Source organism: Ictalurus furcatus, chromosome 7, assembly GCF_023375685.1.
Source record: "Ictalurus furcatus strain D&B chromosome 7, Billie_1.0, whole genome shotgun sequence".
Lineage (NCBI taxonomy): Eukaryota > Metazoa > Chordata > Actinopteri > Siluriformes > Ictaluridae > Ictalurus > Ictalurus furcatus.
The window spans coordinates 30,824,884-30,840,622 of record NC_071261.1 but is presented as its reverse complement, the minus strand read 5'-3'; the positions used below and the strand labels follow the sequence as shown (position 1 = coordinate 30,840,622).

At 42.1% G+C, this 15,739-nt stretch overlaps 2 protein-coding genes across 5 annotated transcripts in view; both read left to right on the top strand.

The window, feature by feature from the left end:
- LOC128610425 (tensin-3) overlaps nucleotides 1–15,739 on the top strand; it is a 63,387-nt gene that overhangs the window by 24,508 nt on the left and 23,140 nt on the right. For both annotated transcript variants that reach the window (XM_053629734.1, XM_053629735.1), the window contains exons 7-12: nucleotides 1,237–1,349; nucleotides 3,783–3,843; nucleotides 4,851–4,926; nucleotides 5,488–5,614; nucleotides 5,814–5,879; nucleotides 8,454–8,555. In XM_053629734.1, the coding sequence (XP_053485709.1) occupies nucleotides 1,237–1,349; nucleotides 3,783–3,843; nucleotides 4,851–4,926; nucleotides 5,488–5,614; nucleotides 5,814–5,879; nucleotides 8,454–8,555 (545 nt within the window). The remainder of the gene's footprint in view (nucleotides 1–1,236; nucleotides 1,350–3,782; nucleotides 3,844–4,850; nucleotides 4,927–5,487; nucleotides 5,615–5,813; nucleotides 5,880–8,453; nucleotides 8,556–15,739) is intronic.
- On the top strand, nucleotides 8,602–15,677 carry LOC128610432 (uncharacterized protein aq_1264-like). Of its 3 annotated transcripts, none has more exons than XM_053629746.1 (2): nucleotides 8,602–9,434; nucleotides 9,680–15,677. In XM_053629746.1, the coding sequence occupies exon 2, from the start codon at nucleotides 11,706–11,708 to the stop codon at nucleotides 12,888–12,890; it is 1,185 nt and encodes a 394-aa protein (XP_053485721.1). In that variant the 5' UTR covers nucleotides 8,602–9,434; nucleotides 9,680–11,705; the 3' UTR covers nucleotides 12,891–15,677. The 3 variants fall into 3 exon arrangements, with proteins under 3 accessions (XP_053485721.1, XP_053485722.1, XP_053485720.1); XM_053629747.1 differs by having other exon boundaries at nucleotides 8,602–9,554; nucleotides 9,885–15,677; XM_053629745.1 differs by having other exon boundaries at nucleotides 8,602–10,105; nucleotides 10,199–15,677.

Sequence of the window (15,739 nt, the reverse complement as noted above, 5' to 3'; positions counted from 1 at the left end):
CAAAATAGCAACACAAGCCAGGCTGAGCATTGAACCCGGGTCTTTTGTCTTCTTGTTTCGTGTTTGACTCGGTCTGGCGTTGCTGTTATCGTAACGCCCGGTTAAACATGACGTACGAATCGTCTACATCATACTTAGAGTAATGTATCAAAGTGAAAGTTCTAGCAGTTCCCTAAAAGTGAAAAGAAAAGAAAGCACCTCATTGTCGTCTCTTCGGTGTTCTGAAATAACGTGCTGAAATAATCGCTGAGTCATTCACCCGCTAAAATGTATTACGTCGTTTAAACGTCGAAAAACATAGCGTGTACAGCGTGTGTAAGCTCTCTTCTCTGCTTCGATGATGAAGATGATGATGATGATGATGATGATGATGTGACACACAGGAGCATGGTGGCCATTTTGGCAGCTGCTCTCTGTTTGCAAACTGAATTGATGACAATGATGTCCATTTTTCTAAATCATGTATCAATCATGATCTTCACCAAGGCAAGGTCAGAAAGTAAATCAACATGTTACCGTGTCATTTTATATAATATAAAATATATTCATGTTTTCCTGAGGTAAAGAAATATGTTATTGACAGAAAAAGTGCTGCTTGGCGCGTCTTCTTTGTCCTACGTATGCTTTTGTTTATATTACGCCGTGTGCCCTGTCTTGTACTTGCTTTGTTTTCCTAACGTGTGCACCTGTTCCGTGTTCACCCCTCAATTCCGTCGCCCATTTAAACCCCGCTGTTTCCGTCTTCCATTCCAAAGTATTTTCACACGTTTCACTCCCGAGCCTCATTTCCTCGTCTTCTGTGTTTCCTGCTTTAGACTCGTGTCATTTTCCAACGTTTTTTCAATTACGGATGTTTTCCATTTGACCTATGTTGTGCACCACCACTATGATTATCGTATTCACTTTAACGAAACACACGCCACGCACCCGCGTTAGCGTCTCTTCAAACCGCAGATTTATAAACAAGCCTCGGGGTTTGGAAATATAAAAGGAGCTTAAGAGAATGAATCAGTTTGTTCTGGTGTTCTGTTATAAACCCCTGCGGCGTATTTTCCATCGTGGTCCTATAAAGACAACGTGATAAAACATACATGATTGATACAGCAGTGGGAAATCTCCTAGGACAATGTTTTGGGAATGTTTGACAGGAAGTGCGGGTATTAAGTTCAGTAGATTAGAATTGAAACACTGTCTTGACGTTGTGACTGATGGTTTGGGGGTTTTTTTTTCACCCAGATATGTATGGATCCTGAACAGTCTGCTCAGTGGCTCCATGAAGATGAACGCCTCACCTCTCTTCCTGCACTGTATCATCCTACATGGGATTCCCAACTTTGAAAACTCAGGGGGTTTGTATGAGTATTGACATAACTTCTGGAGTCGGAAATTCTGAAAATTAGGGTTTTTCTAAGCGTTCTTAGATACTTAAGTGTACCACTTGAAACCTCATGTTTCTCCAGGGGGACTCCCGCCTCCTCCCCCCACCAACAGTGTACGAGTGACTAACCACTACGCTAACTGGTCTAAGTCTCCATTCTGCTGAAGAGTTTTGAGTCTGTCGTTTTTTTTTTTATTGCTTTTTCAGATTTTCACGTTCCAACACCTGCATCCAAAAATTTTCCCGCACCTGGAACGACACTGTTGTAGCCAAATAGTCCAGGCTCCAAACATTCCCATGCCTCTCTTCTCCAGTGCTTAGGTCTACTTTATATATTTGGAATCATCTATGCGTCGTAAAGACGTTTATAAGTGAGGAATGAAATGCTTGAGCGTGTAACGCTGTATTCCCCCTATACAGTAACAGCACGTCTTAAAGCGTTTTATTCTTCTTCTAGCACAGGAATTTGGAACAATCGAAAGTTTAGAAAATAGAAAAGTATAGGAATAATAGAAATCGAATCATAGAAAGTTAACACAGCTTGTGACGTTGCGAGGACGTGGAAACTCCTCTGTCCCGAAGATGTTGGAAAACATCCATGCTTGGTGCTTGGACCCCTAGAAGAAAATCACTGCTTTACCTCTAAATGGTACAAAATGCTGACACTGGAGACTCCTTCCATAAATGTGTCCTTATAGAAAACTTCACAACCACATTGGAAAGTTTTTAATGCATGTACTGTATGTAATGCATGTAGCATTTGTTTTGCTATGTCAAGTCCCGGTTTCACTACGGAAACTATCGGCGCAATCGGAACCAATCAGAATCAAGAAATTCATCCCGGACCAGGGTTTACTTTTTAATCCTCCTTTACATACAGCTTCTATCTAGAACAAAAGAGACTAATTTTTTTTCCACGGGACTAATCTGTTCCACCTCGTAGCACACCTGCCGCAGGTGATGTGAGTACACCGGGTCTTTCGATCACGTGTCGTAGGTGTGTTACGTGCTGGAGGAGAGGAAAACCGCTCAGCGCTGACTGGGCGTGTTTACAGACTGGCCCGGGGAACTCTTATTCAAAAGACTGACAGGCAAACAGAAAAGACTATCACCATTATTCATATAAACACAATCAGAGGTGCGTGTACATGCAGGATCGGACTCTCTCTCTCTCTCACACACACACACACACACACACACACATATATATACACTCATATACACATAGACACTCATACACACTGTGTAGCACTCACACAATGCACTAGAAGAGTGTAGAAGGTGAGAGTCACTATAAATCAGACTAACTGCAGTAATATGAGACACACACACACACACACACACACACACACACATACAGTATATTGCGATACATTTTTTTACTATGTGATGCTGACAGAGTTAATGCTCATAGTCACAAAAGACAGCAGTTCAGATTTCCCACAATCCCACACAGTTTTGACGTATGGCACATATATATTGAACTCCCCTTTATTGCTAAAATCTGCATTTTCCCTGGGGTTTTCTTTTCGAGTGTGTGTGTGTTTTGGTTTTATTTTCCATGATAAAAAGCAGAGACACTGAGGAACTCAAACGCGGAATCTACATCTAGCACGGTGTGCTGAGATCACACGCCTTATCTATGTCACATGAGACATTATTGTGTGAATAAGTCACTCCGGTACTGGGAAATTTTTACTGCTGTTTGTTTATGAATATTCATGACTAGTGGGCAGTCTCATGAAGAGAATACGTTTTTAGAGGATAAATTACTTGTGTTTCATAATCACTTGTGATGTGGTTCATAGACGCTTGGGAATGGAACAAAAAACAAAACAAAAAACAACCAAAAGTGATAATAAAATAATAAAAACACTAAAACTGACCACATGCAGTTTTACACTCGGGTGTTCTTTAATGAACAGTGGACTAGTTCAACAAACAGACTTCATATAAAACCCATAATGAGCTTTCTTTTACTTTCACACCATCCGATGTTACCCAGATGAGATCGGGTTCCCTTCTGAGTCTGGTTCCTCTCAAGGTTTCTCCTCATATCATCTCAGGGAGTTTTTCCTCACCACCGTCTCCACCGTCTCGCTCAATAGAGATAAATTCACACGCTTAAAATCTCCATCCTGTGTTTATATGTTTCTGTAAAGCTGCTTTGAGACAACGCCCGTTGTTAAACGCGCTACACGAATCAAATCGAATTAATCTAATAAATAAATCATCATTTTTCATGTCTGTTTAAACCGAGTGTTTAATTTAAGATTTTATGTTGTAAATCAATGATACAAGTATATATTCTTCTCGTCCTGTGTAAATGAAATATAGAAAAGATAGTCTGCTCTTTGCCAGTACAATGTTTACATGATGTTGTGATTCTCTCCATGTTTTGCAGTGTGTCGTCCGTTCATAAAGGTGTATCAGGGCATGCAGGTCGTCTACGTCTCCGGAGTGTAGTGAGTTTCTCACCACTTTACATTTACATTTACCCGAAAGGGACCTTGAGCCATGCTGAGTAGGCACTCCTAAGCGTCGGTCGTTTGGGCTTTTCCTTTACCCTTTCCTCCGAATGACAAGCTGTTGATGATCAACGACAGAGTGTTGTGATGAAGCGGAGTCACTGTTACCGCCTATAACAGCATGTCCCGGAGTGTTCTATTTCTCTTATACTACGGCAATTACACGTTTTTCTTAATTAATGAACGACGCGTCTGTTTTGTTCTGTCTGTCGAATGTCTGTGAAACAAGCTAGTTCCTGTTATGACTTACATTATAGCGTCTACAACCGTCGTTCCCTTACCAGCCTCGCTTTATTCTCTCTCTCTCTCGAAATAAATAAGACACCCACACACCTTGCCTTTTACTGTTACGTCAACTCCTCTGTCCTGAAGATGTCCGAAAACGTACACTTACAGCTTTACCTCTGACGGTTACAAATTGCTGACGCTGGAGACTCCTTCCCTGAAGCTTAAATAAACCTTTATGTCCATCGAGTAAACTTCACCGTATAGACGATTTAACATTAAAAAAATATACCCATTTATAGATGTAGATACAAGGCTTTGTGTATGTTGTTACTACAGTGCTCGGACCCCTCAAATAAAACTTACAAGTGACTGTAACAAAGCCCTGACACTGGAGACTCCTTCCATAAGTGCTCTATAATAATACTTACGGAAATCATCACCATGTCAACGATTACACGCATATGCCCGGCAAGTCTATAGAAGTTGTTACTATGGAAACGATAATGTATTAGTTGTCAGAGCTGTCAGAAATGAGAATTCAGCAGTGCTGTGGTGCAGCAGTTAATAATGCACTGGCTAGACTGCTAGGAAGTAGGAAGTAGACCAAAAAGCTTTAAATGGCCGTTCCCATTGTTTTATTGTATATTTTTGTTGTCTGAATAGCTGCAATGTGTGTGTGTGTGTGTGTGTGTGTGTGTGTGTGTGTGTGTTTATAGTCACATCGGACCAGGCCACAGACACAAGGTGTGCATAGCCCTGGAGCCGGCGCAGCTACTGAAAGGAGATATAATGGTATAACGATTAACTGACTTCACTAAAGATTAACGCGGGTTAATAAAAGCACACTGTGTTTAAGACGCCGAAGTCGTTTCTCCAGCGTGACGGCGGAGCGTGTGGCTTTATACATTAACCCTGACATTTACAGGAAGTAGTTTAGTTAAAACCAGGAGATCAAGGTCAGGAATAAAATCTGGAGAAAGGGAAAGCCGGAACGCTACAAATCAAAGTCAGTCGGTAGAACAGATGCGGTAGAGTGTGTGTAAAGACACAGGACCGAAATAAAGAAATAACGAGAGAAGAAATAGAAGATCCAAAGATAGGCCTGAATGCCCTTAAAATAAATAAATAAATACATACATACATAAACAACCATTATGCAGAATCTAATCATATATAAATATCTCACTGTAAGGATTATACAGATTAATAAGTGTACGTATATATATTTAATAAATGAGTCGGTTAGCTTGTTTTGATCCAGACTCAGTGAAGTCCATGTCTTCCGATAAACATAGTCAACAGTAATGTGAATGATTGTACGTCCATGTGGTGTGTGTGTGTGTGTGTGTGTAGGTGAAGTGTTTCCATAAAAGCAGTCCGTCTCAGCGAGATCTGGTCTTCAGACTGCAGTTCCACACCGGAGCCGTGCAGGGATACAGCTTGATGTTCGAGAAGGAGGACATGGAGCAAGCCAACAAAGGTTTATACACACACTGTCTCTCGCTCTCTCTCTCTCTCTCTCTCTCTCGCTCTCTCTCTCACACACACACACACATAAGACTGTGTGTGTGGGAATAAGAGTGTGTGTGTACTAAGAGAAGTGTGTGTGATGGGTTGTAATTCAGTCACAGTTTCCCAGCTCACGCAGATCGACTGAAACTCTGCTGTGTGGATTTCAGATCCCAGATTTCCGGATTACGGCAAAGTGGAGCTGGTGTTCTCTGAGGGCCCTGAGAGGAGCCAAGGTATAATTCAGCTTTCTTCTCTTTCCACACCGCACACACACACACACACACACACACACGTCTCCTGCTGTTAGCCGGGGCACGGCCTGCTTAGCTCTTCTGCTGCCCTGTCAGCACACTCTTCACACATTTCCCCTCTGAGAGAGACTCCCAGCAGGAGGGAGGAAGAGAGTGTGTGTGTTCAAGCGAGAGACATTCCACATCCTCACTCCAGCAGCCAGCAACAGACATTGTGTGCGTGTGTGTGTGTGTGTGTGTGAGAGAGAGAATAGCATTGCATAATGGTCTATTTATAATGGAGGCAACGTATATATATTTACACCGCAGCGCTGTTGAATTCTCGAATCGGATTGGTCAGAAGGTGTTGATTAATGTTCTATAACAGCAGCTCTGGCTGTAGTGCAGCTGTTTACATGAATGCGCTCGTTCTAATACGTTATCGTTTCTATAGTAACGCGTATTCTCTTGCACAGCGGACGCAAAAAATAATCCCATCAATAAACAGATTAAAAATGCGTTGTTACTTAACAACAGAAGGCATATGATCGCTGCAGTGGTGTGGGTTTTGTGTTTATTAACGCTTTCTCGGGGTACACTGACCTCGACTTGTCGGGCGTTGTCAATCTGTAGAAACAAACCGGTTATTTTATCGCTGCGAGTCCGTTAGAAGGTCAGTCAGGACACTGTTGGGTTTCTGAGGCCCTGTTTACACGAGTGCGTTTTCGACCCTCGGAAACGCAGAAGACCCCGTTTTAGTTTGAACACTTCGGGCTCGCGTTTCAGTGTAAACAGACCAAAACGAAGACTTTTGAAAATGAAGGCGTGGCTTCGCAAACATTCGCTCCCTGATCGGGTCTTCTGGATCATCGCGTATCCTTCCCTGAATCGTCAAGCCACGTCCTACCGTATGACCGTTACGCTACCTCGATCGTATACACAACAACACAGAGACTGAACCGCAAGCTTTTGTGGATTTGTCGTCATTCTCAGCAGCCGTTGTGCGGTTAAACTCTGTGTTTTATAATCCTGCAGCTGCCCACGTGCGCAACAGGCGAGCTACGATTAGAGCGTTCGCCAACAAATCTCATTTCGAGCGGCGTAAGCCCTACACGGAACGTCGGTTTGGACTAGCAACCGACTTCCTGTTTGCACTCGTATGTGCATGCCCAATGTGCACGAATGGTCATGTGACACGCGTATTCGGTCGTGTAGTGTGGACGGAGATCGTTTCTGGAACGCAGAGGAAATGCACTAGTGTAAACAGGGCCTATGTGTAGAGTATTGTAACTGGTGAGCAGGGCGACTGGGAAAGGGGAGGGGTCTGAGCCTCTGAACAATAACGCTTGTACAGAGATAAAAACAGACAGCACTATCAACTATTGATAGTAAAACATTGTATACAACTGCCACAATAAAATGATAACATTCGAACCTAGTAGGCTAGGTAAGAAAAAAAAGAAATACCGATGAAACACTGCAAATTCTTAAATCCCTGAGAGTCTACTTTCATATGAGCCGTAACCACTACTGTGGAGCGTGACATCACGAATAAATTCAATGCTGAACACGGACACAACCGATTTTGAAAATCCCATTTTCTGGCCTCTGGTGAAAAGAGTTCGACATTTACGGAAGGAGTCTCCAGTGTCCGCGCTTTATAATAGATAGATAGTTAGATGTTTTCCACCGTGGGAAAGTTTTCAGGACAGAAGACTTCACGCTTTCTGGCTTCTCTGTAACATGACAAGCCTCTGTCTTATTAACTTCAAAAGAAAATGCAACTATAAACAGATTATATATATATATGACATGACACGACATCACCCTAATGTTGCATATATCTTCCGAATCGTCTCCTGAACATTCAATTGGGTGCGACTCCACGCTTGGTGCTTGGGCCCCTGTTGAAATTCGCAGCTTTATTGTTAAAAAGTGCTGACACTGGAGACTCCTTCCATTCATGTTGAATAATCTTCTCTTTACAGAAAACTTCACCTTATTAACAATTAAAGGCATTTTGAACACCCTATGTAAGTTGTCACTACGGACCCGATTGTATAGGAGTCGGGGATACAACAGCTCTGTGGTATAAATTCAAATAAGTTCGGTTTCTCAGGAACTGGAAAGCAGAAATTTGGTGTACTGCATGTTTGTGCTACACTGTAAGTAGTTTTCTAATGCTGACCTGATAACATGGCCACCAGCAGCCAATAGGGTTTCAGCAACCATTTGGCAAGGTTAGGATATTTGCGATGGGGCAGTAAAAGCCTATTGGCTAATGGCGATGGCGGCCATGTTATCAGGTCAGCGGTTGAGACGTTGGGCTTCTGATCAGAAGGTCGTGAGTTCTAACCCCAGCACTACCAACCTGCCACTGTTGGGCCCTTGAGCAAGGCCCTTAACCTTCAGATGTATAAATGTAAGGCGTTCTGGATAAGGACATCTGCCAAACGCCGTCAATGTAAACGCGATAGTGAAGTGCTTGGACCCCACGGATTACTGCTTGATGCGATGGTATACACCTGGGTATACACATGGTTAATCCTACACCCTCTTCTTGTCTGTGTGTGTCAGGAGCTGATCTCTGGCAGAACGGTGCCGCTGTGTCGGTGGACTACAGCTCTACAGACTCGCTCACCAGATGGGACTCGTACCAGGACATGTGCAATGGGGAAGGTAACCTTGAAAACTAAATAGACACAAAGTCAAAAATGACTTGCTTTGAATTTAGTGCCGTGTTAATACCAAACTGCTACGGAGGCAACCATGTATCTTATGTAATCTTGCATCAAGCTTCCTAACTTCCTAAAGCTTGGCATGGCACGACGTCATTTCCGAATGACGTGTTTATGCTGACGTGGCTTGTATAAATGTGAAGGTTTTTGGGATGGGGGTGTGTGATGATTGATAGAACAGCAGCTCCGAGGCTCTCTGATGAATCTTACATGTTCCACTGAGGGACATCCTGCTGCTGACGTTAACACAAACATTCTGCACACGTACACGGCTCCGAGCAACAAGGTACCCCCCCGTGAGTCGTTTGATAAATCCGTTTCCACTCCGCTGTGTAATGCGTCTCATTAAGGAGACTTCCCAGAATGCTCGTTAGATGGAGATGATGAGAGATAGTGACTCAGGGATGTGAGATGGAGAAGTAATCATGAACTTTACCTTCCATTGTTTGGGAAAAAATCTTCACTTGAGATCAGTTAGGCAGGAAATTATGCAGCTTGCTGGCATCCCATCCACAGTGTATTCCCACCTCCGGCACAGAGTTCTCAGCATACACTCCAGATCCGCCATCACCCTGACCAGGATATGACCACTGACGATGATCATGATGATGATGGTGATGATGATGGTGAAGGTGATACTGATGAAGGTGGTGATGAATGTGATTATGATGATGATGATGATGATGATGAAGGTGGTGATGAATGTGATTATGATGATGATGATGATGATGAAGGTGATGATAATAATGATGATGAAGGTGATGATGATGATGAATGATGATGATGAATAATGATGGTGATGATAATAATGATGATGAAGGTGATGATGATGATGATGAAGGTGGTGATGATGATAATGATGAAGGTGATGATGAATGATGATGATGATGAAGGTGATGATGAATGATGATGATGAATAATGATGATGATGATGATGGTGGTGATGATGATAATGATGGTGGTGATAATGAATGATGATGACGATGAAAGTGATGATGATGAATAATGATGATGATGATAACGAAGCTGATGATGATGATGGTGATGATAATAATGATGATGAAGGTGATGATGATGATGAATAATGATGGTGATGATAATAATGATGATGAAGGTGATGATGATGATGAAGGTGGTGATGAATGTGATTATGATGATGATGAAGGTGGTGATGGTGATGAATGATGATGATGGTGATTATGAATGATGATGATGATGAAGGTGATTATGATGATGAATGATGATGATGGTGGTGATGATAATGATGAAGGTGATGATGAATGATGATGATGATGAAGGTGATGATGAATGATGATGATGAATAATGATGATGATGATGATGGTGGTGATGATGATAATGATGGTGATGATAATGAATGATGATGACGATGAAAGTGATGATGATGAATAATGATGATGATAACGAAGCTGATGATGATGATGGTGATGATAATAATGATGATGAAGGTGATGATGATGATGATGATGAAGGTGGTGACGAATGATGATGATGATGATGAAGGTGATGATGATGATGATGATGAATAATGATGATGATGATGGTGGTGATGAATGATGATGAAGGTGGTGACGAATGATGATGATGATGAAGGTGGTGATGATGATGGTGATTATGAATGATGAAGATGATGATGGTGATGATGACGATGATGACGATGAAGGTGATGAAGTAGCCTGAGGTTAGAACCCAGTGTTCATAACTCATAAATATCAGTTTATGAAAGAAGAGAGCAGATGCATTTTCTTTCTTTCTTTCTTTCTATTGCTGTTCTTTCATTTATTCCCTTGTTCCCTTATGTCCTTTCTTCATCCCTTCCTTCCTTTTCTGCTTTATTTGTTTCTATTGCTCTTTCTTTCTTTCTTTCTTTCTTTCTATTGTTAGCCTTTCATTCCGTCATCCTTCTGTTTGTCCTTCCTTCTTTCCTCCCTTCCTTCCTTAATTTCCTGGTATGTTTGTTTCTATTGCTGTTCTTTCTATCTTTCTTTCTTTTCTCTGTTCTTTTCTATAGTCTTTTTTATTCTTCTTCTATATTTTACTTCTTCTTTCTTTCCTCCTTTTTTCCTTGGTTCTTTCAGTATAACTATGAGGTTTCGGAGAAGGAGAGATAGTGGACATGTTTCTAAAGAACATCGTAGCGTGTACTGAGTCTGGAAACATAATAAACCGCAGCAGGACAGTGTGGCACGGGGAAAAATCCACACACACTGTTGCTTAGAAATGCTGTTTTCTTGTTGTAACAACAATCTCTCTCTCTCTCTCTCTCTCTCTCCCTCTCTCGCCCTCTCTCTCTCTCTCTCTCTCTCACATATTCTTTCAGCCAGTGCATGTTTGTATGGTACTAAACACACAGGCTGTAACCAGAAATGCCCCCAGCCACACAGTCACACACTGAACACACACACACTCTACACACACACACACACACACACACTCACACACACACTTTCCACACTCTCCCTGCCACAGCGGTCCCGAGCCTCACACTCAGGGGTATTTTTCTCCTGCCATGCCCACTGTGGCGAACCTCACCAGTCTGCCCCGGAATTCACAGGCCGCTGAAAATAGACAAACACACGGAGCTGTGTCCAGATCGCGGGGTACCGGAGAGTCCGCGGCACTACACTGAACGCCCGGCGTCGTAAAGCAGGGTGGCTCCCTTAATAAAACCCCGGGCGCATAACGGATAAAAATAAATAAATAAATAAATAAAAATCTAAACGAGGAGGCAGAGTGAGGCCACGTGGTGGGGCGCCTGTGAGGAAGATGCATTCCTGTGGAGAACTTTACACTCACATGTACACACAACGTTGGAGAAGAAGCCCCAGAGGAATTCAGCGTCTCTGTACTAGCAGCTCCGTCCTTCTCCATAACTCCACTTCCTCCTCATTTACTGCCACCGATTACAGAGCTCACGCCACAGCGCCGTGCAGCTCTGCGTTCTGATTGGTCACGAGCTGTTGATTAGTTTTCTGTAACAGCAGCTCTGACTGTAGAGCCGCACATCACAGCTTTATATCCATACTACTGCTCTAATACACCTTACCGTTTCCATAGTAACAGCTGACAACAATGTTTCTCTCCAAAATATCTTTCTTTCTTTCTTTCTTTTTCTTTCTTCCTTCTTTCTTTCCTTCTTTCTTTCTTTATTTCCTTCTTTCTTTCTTTCCTTCTTTCTTTTTCTTTCCTTCTTTCTTTCCTTCTTTCTTTCCTTCTTTCTTTTTCTTTCCTTCTTTCTTTCCTTCTTTCTTTCTTTATTTCCTTCTTTCTTTCTTTCCTTCTTTCTTTTTCTTTCCTTCTTTCTTTCCTTCTTTCTTTCTTTATTTCTTTCTTTCTTTCTTTTTCTTTCCTTCTTTCTTTTTCTTTCTTTCCTTCTTTCTTTCTTTCTTTCTTTCCTTCTTTTTCTTTCCTTCTTTCTTTCTTCCCTTCTTTCTTTCTTCTTTCCTTCTTCCTTTCTTTCATTTTCTTTCTTCCTTCTTTCTTTCTTTCTTTCCTTCTTTCTTTCTTTCTTTCTTCTTTCCTTCTTTCTTTCTTTCTTTCATTTTCTTTCTTCCTTCTTTCTTTCTTTCCTTCCTTCTTTCTTTCTTTTTCTTTCTTTCTTTCTTTCTTTCTTTTTCTTTCTTTCTCCTTTCCTTCTTTCTTTCTCCTTTCCTTCTTTCTTTCTTTTTCTTTCTTTCTTTCTTTTTCTTTCTTCCTTCTTTCTTTCTTCTTTCCTTCTTTCTTTCTTCCCTTCCTTCTTTCTTTCTTTCTTTCTTTCTTTCTTTCTTTCTTTCTTTCTATTGCTGTTCATTCCTTCTGTTCATTCTTCCTTCCTTCCTTGTTTCTATTGCTGTTCTTTCTTTCCTTCTTTCTTTCTTCCTTCCTTCTTTCATTCTTTCTTTTCCTTCCTTCCTTCTTTCTTCTTTCTTTCCTTCTTTCCTTCCTTCCTTAGTTCTTTCTTTCCTTCCTTACTTCTTCCTTCCTTCTTTCTTTCCTTCCTTACTTCTTCCTTCCTTCTTTCTTTCCTTCCTTCCTTCTTTCCTTCTTTCTTTCCTTCCTTCCTTCCTTCCTTCTTTCTGTTGTTCCTTCTCTTTCTTGTTTTTTCCTGACAACATTTGGAGTGAAGTCTACAGCGTCCGCAGTCACGCTGGACTTAGTGAAAGTCTTCCCCATGGTGGTGGTGAGGGAGGAGGAAACTCGGGTAGCTCGGGTCATCCTGTTTATCCTGATGAAGTGTTTGAGAGGGAAGGCAGTGACTCGGTGAGTGGCTCCCTTTAGCCTGAGAGCTGGAGCTGGACGTGTGAGTGATGAGAGACATCATGTTGGATTAGGAGCAGACTCCGTGTGTTCCAGATGAACATGCCTCTGTGGTAACTGATCTAAACGTATATGTGTATATGCAGTATAACTGGTCTAAAGGTAAGCGGTGCTGCTGTGTTAATGCTGATGCTGTGAGCAGACATGTTGATCGGATGTCACTTGCTGAACGCAGGACATCAAGGACATCCCGGATTCCGGAGAAGGATTTCCGAGTTGACGGGGTGTTTTCTTTGGTTTTTCCAAGCCGGAGGTCAGAGTTATGACCTGTAGTCGAGTGCAGCCTAAACACACATGACTGAAAAGTTCACATGCATCTTTACTGTTCGAAAAACATCTGAGACCATCGCTGAAAGCCGGTAATTTTGGCTCGGTGCACATCTGGTTCCATAACTGTGTGTGTGTGTGTGTGTGTGTGTGTGTGTGTGTGTGTGTGTGTGTTGACAGCAGCAGGCGTGTAATTTGGTAACACTGCAGAGAGCAGCTCGAGTTTCATATAAAAGCAGCTGAAGTAGAGGCTCTGCAGCTCTGATTAAAAAGCTCCTGTCAGGTGTTTAGCTGCACAAAGGAATGTTTGTTTTTTTTCTTTTCCAGATGGACGGATTCTATCACTCTCCTCTCTTCACTCCATCCACACTCCATCTGCTTTCAATATCTCTAGTTCTGCTCGCACAAATCAGTGCATTCTTCTTTGAATGAAAATATTTTCCCTCTTTCCATTCACTCATTCGTCTATTTTTATTCATTCGTTTCTTTCTTTCCTCCTTTCTTTCTTTTCTTTTTCTTTTGTTTGCTGTTTGTTCCTTCTTTCCTTCCTTCCTTCTTTACTTTTTTTGTTCACTTTCTTTCTTTCTCTCTGTTTGCTGTTTCTTTCTTACATTTGTTGCCTTTTCCCCTTCCTACCTTCTTTTTTCTTTTGTTTATTCTTTCTTTCTTTCTTTCTTTATTTCTTTCTTTCTTTGTTTCTTTCCCGCTCTCTCCACATCAACCCTTCCTTCTTTTCCTTTTACCTTTTCACCTTTTTCTTTGAACTGATTTGATTGAGCTCTATCAGTTCCCGCCCCCTTCTCCTAATCCCCGCCCCCATGTTTACATTCCTCTTCATTATTTGGCAAACCCACCGGGCCCCCTCGTCCTTGTGTGGAGTCCAAGCGCAAGCGTGCACAGACACACACACACACACACACACACACACATTCTCACTCATACACTCACTCACACACTCACTCACACACACTCACTCATACACTCACTCACACACTCACACATTCACTCACACACTCACACACTCACTCACTCACTCACACACTTACTCACACATTCACACACTCACTCACACACTCACTCACACATTCACACACTCACTCACACATTCACACACTCACTCACACATTCACACACTCACTCACACATTCACACACTCACTCGCACACTCACTCACACACTCATTCACACACTCACTCATTCACACACTCACTCACACATTCACTCACACACTCACTCATTCACACACTCACTCACACACTCACTCACACACTCACTCACACACCTGACTCACTCCCTCATATACACTCACTCACACACTCACTCACTCACTCACACATATACACTCACTCACTCACTCACTCACACATATACACTCACTCACTCACTCACTCACTCATATACACTCACTCACTCACTCACACACTCACTCACACACTCATATACACTCACTCACTCACTCACTCACTCATATACACTCACTCACTCACTCACTCACTCACACACTCACTCACACACTCATATACACTCACTCACTCACTCACTCATATACACTCACACATATACACTCACTCATATACACTCACTCACTCACTCACACACTCACTCACTCATATACACTCACACATATACACTCACTCATATACACTTACACATATACACTCACTCACACACTCACTCATATACACACACTCACTCACTCACTCACTCATATACACTCACACATATACACTCACTCATATACACTTACACATATACACTCACTCACTCACTCACTCACTCACTCACTCATATACACTCACTCACACACTCATATACACTCACTCACACACTCACTCATATACACTCACTCACTCACTCACTCATATACACTCACTCACTCACTCACTCACTCATATACACTCACTCATATACATTCACTCACACACTCACTCATATACACTCACTCACACACTCACACACTCACTCATATACACTCACTCACACACTCACACACTCACTCATATACACTCACTCACTCACTCACTCATATACACTCACTCATATACACTCACTCACTCACTCACTCATATACACTCACTCACTCACTCACTCATATACACACACTCACTCATATACACTCACTCACTCACTCACTCATATACACACACTCACTCATATACACTCACTCACTCACTCACTCATATACACACACTCACTCATATACACTCACTCACTCACTCACTCATATACACACACTCACTCACTCACTCACTCATATACACTCACTCACTCACTCACTCATACACTCACTCACTCACTCACTCATATACACTCACTCATATACACTCACTCATATACACTCACTCACACACTCACTCACTCACTCATATACACTCACTCACACATTCACTCACACATATACACTCACTCACACACTCACTCACTCACTCACTCATATACACTCACTCACACACTCACTCACTCACTCACTCATACACTCACTCACACACTCACTCACTCACTCATATACACTCACTCACACATTCACTCACACATATACACTC